Source organism: Podarcis melisellensis (genome assembly GCF_964234715.1).
Source record: "Podarcis melisellensis genome assembly, chromosome: 3".
Taxonomy (NCBI): domain Eukaryota; kingdom Metazoa; phylum Chordata; class Lepidosauria; order Squamata; family Lacertidae; genus Podarcis; species Podarcis melisellensis.
Genome location: NC_138530.1, coordinates 40428602 through 40443094, shown reverse-complemented (window position 1 = coordinate 40443094; position 14493 = coordinate 40428602). Strand labels below are relative to the sequence as shown.

At 41.3% G+C, this 14493-nt stretch overlaps 1 protein-coding gene across 1 annotated transcript in view; it reads right to left on the bottom strand.

Annotated features, from left to right (window-relative positions):
- Positions 1 to 412: 412 nt before the first annotated feature.
- Positions 413 to 14493, bottom strand: part of LOC309366267 (interferon-induced, double-stranded RNA-activated protein kinase-like) — a 28647-nt gene continuing 14566 nt past the window's right edge. The window contains exons 12-24 of the mRNA XM_081904722.1: positions 13702 to 13828; positions 13100 to 13197; positions 11658 to 11735; positions 9905 to 10001; positions 8773 to 8807; positions 8537 to 8608; positions 7407 to 7526; positions 6553 to 6678; positions 5222 to 5402; positions 4470 to 4604; positions 3620 to 3718; positions 1549 to 1611; positions 413 to 1461 (exon numbers count right to left, since the gene is read on the bottom strand). Of these exons, the coding sequence (XP_081760848.1) occupies positions 1354 to 1461; positions 1549 to 1611; positions 3620 to 3718; positions 4470 to 4604; positions 5222 to 5402; positions 6553 to 6678; positions 7407 to 7526; positions 8537 to 8608; positions 8773 to 8807; positions 9905 to 10001; positions 11658 to 11735; positions 13100 to 13197; positions 13702 to 13828 (1339 nt within the window). The 3' untranslated portion in view covers positions 413 to 1353. The remainder of the gene's footprint in view (positions 1462 to 1548; positions 1612 to 3619; positions 3719 to 4469; positions 4605 to 5221; positions 5403 to 6552; positions 6679 to 7406; positions 7527 to 8536; positions 8609 to 8772; positions 8808 to 9904; positions 10002 to 11657; positions 11736 to 13099; positions 13198 to 13701; positions 13829 to 14493) is intronic.

Genomic DNA, 14493 nt, shown 5'->3' with positions numbered 1-14493 from the left:
CCAACAACAACAAAGTTCTGATTTGGATACCTTCCATTTTTTTTCTAGGCTGTATTGCAGGAAAGGAATTAAGTATGACAGAAAAACAGGTTTCCCTTTATCATCCTGCTTAAAAGCCAAGTGTCCAGACAAAAAGGGCTCAGGGGCAGAGCATATGCTCTGCATGCAAAAAATGTCCCAAGTTCAATTCCCAGCAGGGCTGGGAAAACCTCTATTACTTCAAAAGCCTCATATTATTTTCCTTTATTATTTATTACTAGTAATTATTAAATGTATACGATAACCCATCAATAAAATTTTGGAATTTTGGAAACAAACACTTAATCTTGCAAATAAAAAGTAAAAGAACTCTCCTGGCAGAAACCAAATAAAACAATTTGCAGCTCAGCTGAAAACCAGACCGTTGAAAAAATAAAATAAATTATATACCACTTGATTGTAAGAAAACCTCTATGCAGTTTACAAAAAAGTGAAGTAAAACACTTTAAAATTCTCAATAAAAAGCACAGGTATTTAAAAACGTTGAAAAGTTGCTTAAAATAGCCCATACCTAAAAAGAGAGAAAGCACATGTGGCTTCTACGTATCTGGACAGGCTTGCGTAAACAAATGGGTTTTAAGCAGATGCCAAAAAGAATGTGACGAAGGCACCTGCCTGATGTTAACAGGCAGCAAGTTTCAAAGTGAAGGTGCTGCTGCAGTAAAGATTGATGTCTTATAAGTATTATGAGGCACCTGTAACAGTGCGGGTTAATGTAGATTGGAGCATTCTTGAAAGGTGATCCTGCCCCTAATAGCAACACTTTGAACCTGGCCTGGTAGTAAATGGACAGCCAGTGCAGTTCTTTGAGCAAAGCTGTTCTGTGCAGAGGATCTCTTCCTGCTAGCAATCATGCAATGGCATTGTGCACTAACAGCATATTGCGAATCAAGCTCAAGGAGTGCACTGCAGTAATCTAACATTGCAGTAATCTAACCTTGGAAGTCACCAATGCCTGAACCACTGTGGTCAAGTTCTCTCAGTCCAGGAATGACCATATTTGTCACAGCTTGTAAAATGGGCTTCCAGCCACTGAGGCTGAGCCTCCCATGAGAAAGCAGGGCAGTTTTTAAAGACAGCCACACATACAAGGCACAGGTGTCTAGTTCTGGCTTCAGAGAAATTTTGCCTCCACAAGAGCACCCTGCAGCTCCCCTCAAAGGCCACAGCAGAACATATAGCAAGAGGCAATCCAGAGTTACAATTTCCAGGTGCCCCGGTTTTGATTCAGATGAGATTTTCAATATTAGCAACAGCAAAAGGAACCACTACCTTTAGACCAAAATTCTGCAGTTGTGTTTGGACAGGTATTAGTTAACAAGTGTGTGGGCTATACTGCCTTTTCTTTAAAATATGCAAAATGGCAGGTGCCGATGGTCTGTCAGATGGCACTTTTGAAAGCAGTTTCTTAATTAGAGATACCTGCAAACAAAGGAGAGATAGTTTTTTATTTTAAATTAAAACAAGCATGGAAAAGACAACCTATATAAATGCTTTGCCACAGTATACCTCTTCTGGAAAATCCTTTGTAAACGGTTCTGGAAATTCGCCTTTCTTTATGTTCTCGAATCTCTGAAAAATAATACACAGTGTCACTTAAGAATACCTCGTGTGATGCAATTTTCACTGGCCAAGTTCAAAGCTGCCATTTTGACACAAACAGTTGCCCAAGTTCCCAAACATGGAAAACTGAATTCCTTCCACATTTGTACATGCGATAAAGGAACAGGAGTTGAGTGTGCATACACACTTCATTCTTCTTGCATGGAATGGAACATCCAATATCGTGTAGTAATATCACTGATACCCGTTTGGGATATGCCAAAAGGATAAAAGACTCTCTTCAAAATGTAGTCTGGGTTCTTTCAGCAACAGGGACTCACAGCACTTACTGCAAAGTACAGTGGTACCTCAGGTTACATACGCTTCAGGTTACAGACTCCACTAACCCAGAAATAGTACCTCGGGTTAAGAACTTTGCTTCAGGATGAGAACAGAAATCGTGCTCCGGCAGCGTGGCAGCGGCAGGAGGCCCCATTAGCTAAAGTGGTGCTTCAGGTTAAGAACCGTTTCAGGTTAAGAACGGACCTCCAGACGAATTAAGTTCTTAACCCGAGGTACCACTGTATCTGAAGGTTCTGCATTTCATTACCCTGTTCTCCCTACAAACACACAATGCCCCAAGTTTCAAGACAGTTTGATAAAACTTTGTAGCAGTGATACATGAAGGAAGCAACTCATGATTCAGTTGGGGTTCAAGACATCTGGAATACTGACTCGCATGATCCCTAGCTAGCAGGACCAGTTGTCTGGGATGATGGAAATTGTAGTCTCAACACATCTGGAGGGTTGAGTTTGAGGGAGCCTGTCTTCAATAAACAAACAAACATGAAGAACTCCTTCATGCCACACATTTATTGGAGGGCTCTCGTGTGTACTCATAGGGGCTTCATTCAGGCATTCAAAGGACACATGAAAAGGGAGGGGCAGAGCCTGCCATTGCCCCTTCATCACATTCATAAATCAAGTGAGAAAAATGCCTGAAGGGAGAGTTAATGATTACAACAAAGTCTGCAAATGGGATATTTTTCATTTTCAAAGAACATTTGGGAGCAGAAAGAGAAACATTAGTAGGACTCCATAACAGCTGGAGCACTTGCAGACTCCCAATGTTCTATGCCTCAATTCCATTTTCCAATTTAGTAAAACAACAATGCTTAAGGAACTGTTTGAAGGAAGGGGTGAATGGCTGGTTTGCATTTCCCATTCCTCAACAGGAGGAAAGGCTGGTAATAAATTTGGATTCAGGTTCCTTTTGCAAAAAGGCACCCGCCTCAGAAGCAGCCTCTTGAATTTATAGAAGCAAACCTTTCCTTGAGCAGGCCAGTTGGTGGCAATTCCTGAAAAGTTTTGGGTTTCTTTAGAAAGCAGTAACCTTAAACATAATACTTTTCAGATACAGGTTTTTCAAAATATAATTTGCTTGCTAAAAACCACGATGCTTTAAGGGCTGGGATGTAGTGGAGATTCTTGGTCTCAAATTGGGAAGGGGGAGGCAATGCATCTGAAACCCATGCCTTTCATCTCAACAAGCTCTATCTGGCCTGCTCTCTCATGGTGTGTATCTGCGAGAGGGAGTGACAGAGCAGGAGCAAGAAAGACAAGAGCAAAGCAAGTTTCTGGCGACCTAGAATGGAGATGTACCATTTATACAAGCTGCATTTGTATCACGCAAAACAACTGCCAGCATCTAAGGCAACAAACCTGCATCCTGTGTGCTCTGTGGTAAGTGGATGGAGGAGGCAGCGGCCAGTTGGTTGTTCTCCCCAGCAAAACATCCCCTGTCCCCCTAACAACTCTGCTGCTATTCCCCAGACTATGAAGGAAGGAGCGCCAAGAGGTCAGCTTTTCTAGACCACTGTCCATTAGCAAGAATGCATAGACACATGAACATGCCCCTTCACCCTTCTGTCCTGCCCCTTTCACCCACTCAACTGTTTGGAGCCCTGGTTGTGCATACATATTTTCTATACATTTCTGAGAAAAAATATGTGCTGTTAACAAAACTTTTCAGATTTACCTCATGTTTCTCATGATAAGTTTGGAATGTGTAAAGCATTTCGAATAAAATTAATCCTAACGGAAATATATCCACTTCCTTTCCGTATTTGTTCCCCACCTGTGAACAATGCAAACATGAACACATTAGGTCATAAGAACATGCTCTAACAGGAACTTTTCATAGAGCTTAAGCATATAGGCCTTATGCACTTCAAAGCACATTTTGACATTTTTTTCCCTGAAAACTAACTACAGGATCAAGGCAGTTGGTTCTTTCCCAATTCTCCACTCAGTCTTTAAGCTAGCAGAATGACTTGGAGACGGCCATTCCCTCTCAGTCTAACCTAACTTAGAAGAGTTGGGGTGGTGATGGTGGTGATGAATGAATGAATCTTTATTTCTGTCAGCCATCGGCCATAGCAATAAAACAATACGATATAAATACGATATAAAAAGAACAGAAATAAAAAGTCAATTATATAAAATACATTTTAGGGTTTTGAATCAGTAGTCAAATAGTGGATCTTATTCTGATTGCCCCAGCTAAAAACCTTGCAACCTTTGCTGTCACCTGCTCATCTTGATCTGCCAAGAGAAAGGACACTGTGGCAGTGGTTGGGCACCCCAGAATAGAGAATAAAAGAGGGGTGATAATCTCATTCCTCATGTCTTTATAAAGAGGGTAAGCCAGAAGGGCATGCACCACCGATTCGGTACCGCCATCTTCACAGGGGCATAAGCATTTTTCGTGGGGGTAATGATGATGATGGTCACTATGAGTGTGCACTCGTGTACACAGAACAAATTTACAACTGCCCTTGGAGAAAAGTGCCATTGCAAATGCATGGATCCAATATTAAAAGTATTACCTGTTCAGGAGCCATGTATAGTTGTGTTCCCCTCTTTTCTGTTCGCTGTACGGAATGGTCGTCTACACCTGTGGTTACCAGCCCAAAATCACCAATTTTTATTTTATTGTCTCTAGACATTAATATATTTATTGGCTGGGGGGAGGGGAGAGAGAAACAAAAAAACAAAATATTCAGATGTAAAAGTCATTAAACTCTGGGTGAGTCATCATGGTCTACTCAACAGTTATCCTGCAGTGTCTGAACCACCTCAGCTTCTTATTTGCTTTTTTAAAGAATCTGCTGTGCCTTTCAAGTTCCCCTCCAAATGGAAACGTCTACCTTGTACGCAAAGTATATTCCAGATTAAGCCCACCCCCAATACAACTGAAATAATAAAATAAAATAAATACATCAATTGAATTATTAGCAGGAGAGCAAATAAAACAAGTGGGTCAGCTTTAAAATACCTTGCCACAGCAAGAGATGAGGTAGTATTGATCTAAAAGTAATGATGTTATGAATAAGTGTTGGTCTGAAATTACCTCCATGTGGAATTCATGCCACTTGCAATACTGAGAAGCCTACATAGACCCAACCTAACAATACTGGATGACAATTGAAGAAGAGGAACCAAAAACTGATGCTATGTCAAAAAAATTTCCTGAGGTTTTTCTTACCATTTGCCATTTATGAGAAATAAAGGAATGAAATAGTTCATATTTTACTTTTTATCATTCACAGCTGATATTGTAATCGTCTCATCTGCATACCTTGAGATCTCGATGAATCAAGTTTTGAGAATGAATATATGCGACCCCTTCCACTATTTGCTGGAATTTAATTTTGGCATCTTCATGATACCTTTCCTTTGCACATTCCTTACTAATCCAATCTTTAAGTGTCCCCTTTTCACAATATTCCATCACTATGAAAAGGCAGTCAGCTTCCACCCTGCAAAAAATAAAACAGATGACTGATCCAAGCACCTTGTTTACATCCTCAAGGTTTACGAACTCATCCAACACAACAAGACTAAACAGTGCTCTGTAACCCTTTAGATTCATCTGCTGTAACAGCAGTCATGATCCCGGGTGGGGAGGGGTGTGCAAGCGATTTTACCCTCAAAACACTTTGCAAAGTCAGAGACAGCTACCATCAGTTTTGCCACCTCCTTTGGGCTAGACTATAAGAGGCCCTGCACTACCTGGAAAATCTATGCTGGATGGCACAATGAGGATGCAATGGAGGCAGCAAAGCAGGGAGGCTAAAAATCAAAGTTTTTTTTAAAAATTAAATTGGATTTTTTAAAAAAATTAAATCGGATTTTTAAAATAAAATGCGTTTGGAGGAAAAATATTTCTAAAAATAGTTTTCTACTTAAGTTACATTATAGTCTCTAAAGACTATTCATCATGAAATAAGGATTTGTTTTAAGTTTTTCATGTTTGCTAAAACTCAGTTTGTTTGTTTTTTTATTATTGTTTAGCTGGTAAAATGTACGCCTAGCCACTGAGGTCACCAGGGCCTCTAGTGAGAGAGTTGGATCCTAGCACCATCGTATTTATTTATGGGAAATGATTCTGGGAGCAAGAGAATTTACCTACAGCTACAACTGTTCTTAGAGTTAGGCAGTGAACTGACAAGCAAAACATAGTGATAAATAAAATAAATAAAAAGATGCCAGTTCCTAAAGTGAAGCCACTGCCAAAATGCTTAGTTTATGTCTTTAATTTGTCCAAGGGTCTTAGGGCAATAACATTAACAACGCAAAATTTAGAATAGGAACTCAATAAAAATGATCCCCCACAAAAAATAATAAACGTCAGCTAGTGGGAGGGGGTGGAGGAGGAGAAAGCGAGTTGCCAGCCTTTTGCTCGGTCTTTTGAGTGCTAAGCACAGGCCTGACAGCCAGTTGACTCTCAGGCACTTCTGAACCCTATGCAAGTGATTCTGACAGGTGGGCAAGAGAACCCAACTATCAACATGGGATGTCACAAAGCTGATCTGGCCAATAAAGCCAAAATCTTATCCACCCCTGGTTTACGCAAAAAACAAGAATACATGGCACCTTAATGAGATTCTAATTACGCAGTGGAATTACCTCTGGTCACTATCCTCTGGCGATGGCATATTATCTTTCCCAATCCAGCAATTATAATATCGAACAATATATTCATGCTCAAGCTTTGCTAAGGCTTGTACTTCCTTTTTTGATTCTTCTTCTCCTCTGGTTTGGGGTGGGGGAAAGGGGTCAGAAGGGGAAAAGAGTATTGTTAAAAATGTATGCAAAACAAACCCTAAATATGTGAACAGGTAACTCACAACTTACATGCATTTAACCTGTACCCATTCAAAGTTATGTGTGTGACAATTTAAAATAAAAAATAAAAGGGGGAGGCAAAAAAGACTTTGGCAATGGTCCACCCGCCATTGGACCCAATGTATTTTGACTATATGCGATTTTGGTTCTACATGCTGTACCCAGTACGTAACCCCAGCTTAAGTTGAGAGTGGCCTGTACTGTAAAGAGGATTATTTTTAGACCACTTTTTTAAAAAGGGCTTCTGATTTGGAATGCTTAGGTCGACTCTGAATAGAATTTAGTTGGATGCAACCATAGTTATTCTCGTTACAGCATAGAGCCCAGGAACAGAAAGGCAAATGGCATGTCCTTAACCCAGTCACTTGTTCATGCATTAGCACAGTGGTTGATGGACGTCAACTCCCATCAGCCCTGGTCAGCCCTGGTCATCCAGGGATGAGGGCACTACATTGACTACTCCTGCATTAGCAACTGAGCCACTGTTGAGCCTAACTCTTTTAAACTTTGACTTACAGTGCCCCGTAATTCCTCTAAAATTAGAACTAAAATAATTTCACATGTGGAAAACAGCACAAATTGTTAAAGCTTAAATTAGATTAAATAAAATAATAAGCAAACACAAGGTAACTTACACAAGAAGCTTGACTCGTTTGACAGCTAATAATCGACCATCAAAGAAATGTTTTGCCTTGAAAACGGTTCCATATCCACCAGATTTAATTTTCTGTATATCTTCAAATTCGTCCAGAAACCTGGTTCCAAAAATGAAGGCAAGTCTTAGTGTTAAATGTCAAAATCTTTGAAAAGTGTTACAATGGCAATATAGCCGCAACAATTATTAATTTAATGATGAAATAAAGGCACACAGCCAAGGTATCCAAGCAGACTAGAAGTGGGTATATTTGCTGTCATTCATGGAATGCACAAGGCAGCTATCAGATGCTGCTGTGGTTGCTCGAGAGTAACCAGGCAAGACTCCGACCTGTCTTTTCCAGGCTTTATTCTTGGTGCAAACTATTTATAGTGAAGAGCGTCGTAAGTTCATGGCTGGCTCAATCGCTAGCAGAATCCGGGAGTGGTCGGTCTTTGTACCTCCCCCAGCATAAAAGTCGCGTCACCCCCAGCCTTTTCCACCCCTCCCTGTGCCGAAGACTACTGCGCAGAATGGGCGCTGGCAAGGGTGTGATTCCCGCCTCTCCGGTTTGCTCAGGCTTGGTGTTAAGGCTCTCCCTAGCATCCTCTGGTCCTTGCCCCTCTTCTCCACTGGAGGTGGGGCTTTCCTCCTTGCCAGAAAAGGAACTCCTTTGCAAGATCTTCGGAGGCTCGCTATAACACAACTGCCCTTCCATCTCTCGCCTCTGAGCTGATGGCAGTTCCCTGACAGCAGCTATCAATAATCAATAGTAAAAAAAAAAAAACCTAACACACAATATTAAAAACAACAACACACACCAGCATAGCTCACACACAAAAAACAGCCACTCAATTAAACTACCAGCTTGTTAAAGGAGATCAGCTGTTGTAATTTGATCAGACCTTTTCATGACAGCAAATGGAAAGGTCTGTGTGTACTTGGACAGGGACCAATGCGTGTGTTAAAATCACCAGCTACCACTAACATGGACACGACTAGTTGCATTTTTGTCAGTACTTCACAAACCATCTTTCCACGTAGTATCAATTCAATTCAAATTTCAAAGGTATAAAAGGTGAAACTTATTTTTTAAAAAAAATCAGCAGCACTTTTAAAGGCTACCCTTACTTTTCATTGATGGTGTACTTGCTTTGCTTTCGATTCAGCTTTGAAAATTTCGGTGCCAATGGTGTCTCTCTTCTTAGGAAAGAAAAAAAATTGGAAATGAAACTTTGTAACACTTGAGCAGTAAACACAAGAACATCTGTAAGTACCCATTTACTTTAAGATGTTAAATCATTTCCCCTAACTAACCGATAAATCAATTGAATGAAGGGCATCCATTTCAAAAGATGAATACATACTTTTTAGGTCTCACAGCAGAACCTTTGGGACTTGCCTATGGCAAAATCAAGAGGAAACAATTAATGTTGAAGTTCTACCACAGTGCCAAATGCTTAAAACTCAAAAACACCACTCAAAATCAGAATGCAGTTATTGTCAGGCATCAGAGTTCAAAAACAGGACCACTGCAGGTGAAGAAATTTTTTCCTGTTTCCTGAACCATACAAGGTCCTGGTTAGGCGGAAGCTCCCACTGGTTGGAGCTCCACAGACCTCAGCTCAAACTTCCCAGATCTGAGGAGTTAAACAACCCAGGAAAATCAACCCCATGTGACTAGCTGCTTTATAGCTTCTGCACTTTGCCCCTTAGCTAGGGATGTAGAAGTTGATTTGATCCATTTCTTGTAATGGACTGACTTGACCTGATGCACCTGAATTTGACTGGAACAAAACATCCATTTGGATTACACACTTCTTCACACTTTGTGATGAAGTTTCAGTGTACAAAGATTGCACACAAAAATACCTATTTTATGCAAAAGATGCGTAGAAAATGCTATTTTAGAGGGATGCAATGGCATTGAAAAAACTGTGTGTTTTACATTAAAAGTGTGAATAAAGGCAGACCATTGAAATACAGACTTTTTGTGTTCTTCTTTTAAAAATTTCACACAAAATGGAACCGAACAGACTACTCTTGAGGGCCAGTAACCTGAAATTGGGGAAGGGCTGTAGCTGAGTGGCAGAGCATCTTGCTTGGCATGTGGAAGGTCCCAGATTCCACCTCCAGGTAGGACTGGGAACATCCCATCTGAAACCCTAGAGGGTTGCTGCCAGTCAATGTGTACAGCACTGAGCAAGATGGACCACTGGTCTAACTCATTATAAGGCATATTCTGATATTCCAGTGGAATGGAATGAGCCCATCCCCTGCTCATCACTGTTGCCTGCCAGTTTTCCTTCTATTTCCTTGGTGTACCACCCTAGGAGCCATTTGGCAGAAAGGCAGTATACTTAAAATTACATCAGACTGACCAATGTATTTCAATTCAGTACTGACCTATAAGAAATTATAGCAGGATTAATATTTCAGCGCACACAAACAAGAGCAATAGTTAATACTGTCATGGCAATAGAAATTAAGTTTTCATACCAGAGAGGATGGAGAAGCTTCATTGAGCTGTATGGCACCAAACCGATTAGCAAGTTTGTCAGCGACATGGTTACAACTGGAATCCCGATCTGTACCACTACAGAAATATTTGAAACGAATGTCAGCATTATCTGCCATTTATGGAGGGCTATCTTGAACTGGGACGCAGGTGGCGCTGTGGGTTAAAGCCTCAGCGCCTAGGACTTGCCGATCGAAAGGTCGGCGGTTCGAATCCCTGCGGCGGGGTGCGCTCCCGCTGCTCGGTCCCAGCGCCTGCCAACCTAGCAGTTCGAAAGCACCTCCGGGTGCAAGTAGATAAATAGGGACCGCTTACCAGCGGGAAGGTAAACGGCGTTTCCGTGTGCAGCTCTGGCTCGCCAGAGCAGCGATGTCACGCTGGCCACGTGACCCGGAAGTGTCTCCGGACAGCGCTGGCCCCTGGCCTCTTAAGTGAGATGGGCGCACAACCCCAGAGTCTGTCAAGACTGGCCCGTACGGGCAGGGGTACCTTTACCTTTACCTTTATCTTGAACTGAAGTTTAGGGTGGGGAGGTAGTTCAGTTTTTTTGTTTTGGTAAGGTATAAAAACGGTCCACCAAATAAAATATAGGCACATTTCTTGTATCAAAACCAGAAAGCATGCCCATTATGATCCCTGTGAGCGTAGCATATTTACTTAAGCCTGCTTAACGATGCAAGCAAGACAAAGCATATGAAAAACACCACAGTGTAACTTAACATTAAAAAAGCATTTTCATTAAGGCCTCAGTTGTGCCCAGACTCTCCTAGGTTATGTTTCTAGTTCACGTTTTTGGAAAACACTTGCTCTTCCACATTCACTATCTCCTCTGCCTTAGGAGTGAGGACTGCTTTTCCGTCTGAGGGCCGCATTTCCTACTGGGCAACCTTTGGAGGGCCACAAGAGTTGGCAGATCAAGGAATGCAAATGTTACCTTGGTACAGGAAGCTGGTTTCTATCCACATACATGCACCTCTGTATCCTGCATCCAGGCTAGCGCAAGGCATCACCAGAGTTCAATGATGTATTCCAGCCAGGCAGAAACACTTGGGGGCGTGAAGCTGGGCCAATGTGGGATGTGGCCTGAGGAGATTTCCAAGAGGCCTGGAGGGGTGCAGTTGATCCCCATGCCTGCTCCAGGTCATGCAAATAACTCAGGTCTTTCCTAATCTTGATCAAGCAGAAATCCACTTCAGGTGCCATAAATGCTCTGAAGTCAAGAGAAGTCTGTTTGTATACTAGTGTGGGCCTCACTAGCTGGCCCTTGGGCCCCTCTCCAGATGACATCCCTCACTAGCTCTGCTCCACATCCTTCCCCAGATCTTTTGCCTAGGCTGGAATGTATCCTTGAACTACAGGAACTTGTTTGTCTGGAAACACACTTTCCTTATGCTCCTCCTAATTCAGGGGTCAGCAACCTTTTTCAGCCGTGGGCCAGTCCACTGTCCCTCAGACCATGTGGTGGGCCGGACTATATTTTTTTTTGGGGGGGGATGAATGAATTCCTATGCCCCACAAATAACCCAGAGATGCATGCTGATTCCCGGACTGTCCGCGGGCCGGATTTAGAAGGTGACTGGGCCGCATCCAGTTTCTGGGCCTTAGGTTGCCTACCCCTGTCCTAATCCTTCCAAAAAGTTGACAGAAATTGTAGACTAGATAAAGTCTGCAGACTCTCTCCTCAAGCACCATTTGTTTCTCCACTTTTAAATTGCCATTGAAATTGTTCCTTACTTTGAATATATACCGGAGCTCAGAAAAACTATACTATCCGATTTGTTGGAAGCAAGGTCCACAGCCTCTTCAGCAGACCTGAAATACAAGTTTTCAAACAGCAGTTTTGAATTCTTTCAGTGTTTTCCTTCCTTTTGGTTTTAATTTATAACCAAAGGAAGAAAGGAACAAAAACGATTTAAGTAAGGAATAATTGATAACGTAAAACCAATTCTCAATGGTTCTCAAATACACTTCAATACCCTTTAAGTTTCTATTTAATAGTTTGGGTTATAAAGTTAATTATTTTGCTTGATTTCTGCATATCCTGTGGGGGAAAACCATAGAGAGGATGAGGAGAGTATTAGCTTTACAGGAATGAATCAAGGCAAAATCATTTTCAGCAGATTGGTTTTCATAATTTCCATTATTCTTAAGGCTGATGAACATACTGCCTGTCTTTCAGATTTCCATGCAATATCAATACAGTGGTACTTCGGGTTACATAGCGCTTCAGGTTACATACACTTCAGGTTAGAGACTCCGCTAATCCAGAAATATTACCTCGGGTTAAGAGCTTTGCTTCAGGATGAGAACAGAAATCGTGCTGCGGCGGCGCGGCAGCAGTGGGAGGCCCCATTAGCTAAAGTGGTGCTTCAGGTTAAGAACAGTTTCAGGTTAAGAACGGACCTCCGGAACGAATTAAGTACGTAACCAGAGGTACCACTGTATATGACATATTATACAAAAACAATTTGGTTTGCCTGTACATTTCAATAATTTCATTAATGAAGTTACTTTTTCAGCAATTGTTATCTTCCAGAGGTTCCTGTGCAGCAACACTGTATTTTATTCTCCAAGAGATTTCAATTTTTGCACAGAGGATGATTTTGCTGCTTGCTATGATTTTTATTTTATTTTTTTTTAAAAAGGCAACTCCATGGATTTAATGTCTGAATCAAAACCTTCAAGCAGGGATAACAACTTTAATTGAAGTGTATAACAAACAGGTTTTTCTAAGCTTGTTTAAGTATTTTCAGCTGCAATATACTTCTAAAAAATGGACTATTCAAAAGATTAGGCAGGTATAAAATCCATTTGAAGAACTTTTAATTACTGCATAAAGTGAAAGAGCAGCCCAGTTCACACACTAGACCACAAGGCTTGAAATAAGAGATCCACATACAGGCAAGATTAAAATACATTAGAAGTTGGCAAAATAAATAAGAGGACAATCTAACCTCCCGTGGGAAGGAGGGCCACAGCTGTGATACTACCATTAATAAAGCACTGTTTCAATTGCTACCAATCACACCTTCCTCTCCATTTACAAGGCTATGTTATACGTAAGTGTCACTTTTGCTCATTATGGAATGCTATATTGTACAGCATCGCTATTAAATCAACAACAAAAAATTAGAATAAGAGTACTTTAAAGAGACATCATTAAATGTTTAACTTACGTCCCAGATGCCTCTGGTGATGATTCTTGGGAATTACTGTGTAATGGAGTTCTAGAACTATTTGTAGAACTATTTGGAAGGGAAGCACTTCTTTCTGCCTGAAAAACAATTCGGAATTATACCTTAACCGTGAATTAAAAAAAATCTACTGCAACAAAAAGTAAGAATGGCAACGAAATGAAAGGGATTAAACCAGCCTTGGCCAACCCAGTGCACTCCAGATGTTTTGGACTATAACTCTCAGTCAGTAGACCCTCACATCAGGCAAAAGATGCAGGGGCTACATGACCCTCATGGTAGCTTCCAACTCTACAATTCTATGATTCTCATCAACCCCAACAAGTATCACATTGCTGGCAGGGGCTGGTGAGAGCTGGCAAAACTATTCATAGGACACGCCCACTTCCTGCAAAGAAAATGGCTACACTGACAATTAAACATAATAATAATAATAATAATAATAATAATAATTTATTTGTACCCCACCCATCTGGCTGGGTTTCCCCAACCACTCTGGGCGGCTTCCAATAAAGATTAAAAATACATTAAAGTGTTACACATGAAAAACAGTCTGTTGTTTTCCTCTAATATGAAATACATACCCTTGAAGCTGCTTGGTCATTCAACTTTTCATACGCTTGCCTGGCTGCATTCCGTTTTGCCGTTTGTTTATTATTTCCTGTTCCCTCACCAAAATCTTTATCATCAATTTTACAGACACAGTGAAAACTAGAAGGCATAACAGACGGGAGGGTGGAAATAAGTTAGCATACACTGTTGTAGACGAAGGCAGCAATTCTATAGACCTTGGGCAGGAACCCATTCTCCATACAAAGTTCTAATGACCTCAAGCAAAACTTTTTGTTACAAAAGTGAGCGTATAGTCAAGAGTCAGAAATTGGATGACCAGAGCAGAGTCCACACAGGCATAGTGGCCCTTCCATTTTCTCTTCACCCTGAACAAGCTCAAAAAATCTCTGAAGGGTCCTCCATTTTGAGGGCATGTGGGAAGTGGAGGGGGGAAAAAGCCTTGCATAGGGACCTCAAGCCTTTCTTTGGCTATAGAAAACTACAAACTCACTGCCACCTGTCTCACATATCATTTTCCTACATTTTATTTTATTTAGGTCAGGGTATCCCAAAGTGGTAGATAAATGACGGGCAGTATATAAATTTAATCAATAATAATAGTAGTGATAGTAGTAAGATAAAGGTAAAGAACCCCTGGGCAGTTAAATCCAGTCAAAGGTGACTATGGGGTGCAGCGCTAATCTCGCTTTTCAGGCCAAGGGAGCGAGTGTTTGTCCACAGACAGCTTTCCAGGTCACGTGGCCAGCATGACTAAACCGATTCTGGTGCAATGGGACACTGTGACGGAAGCCAGAGCGCACAGA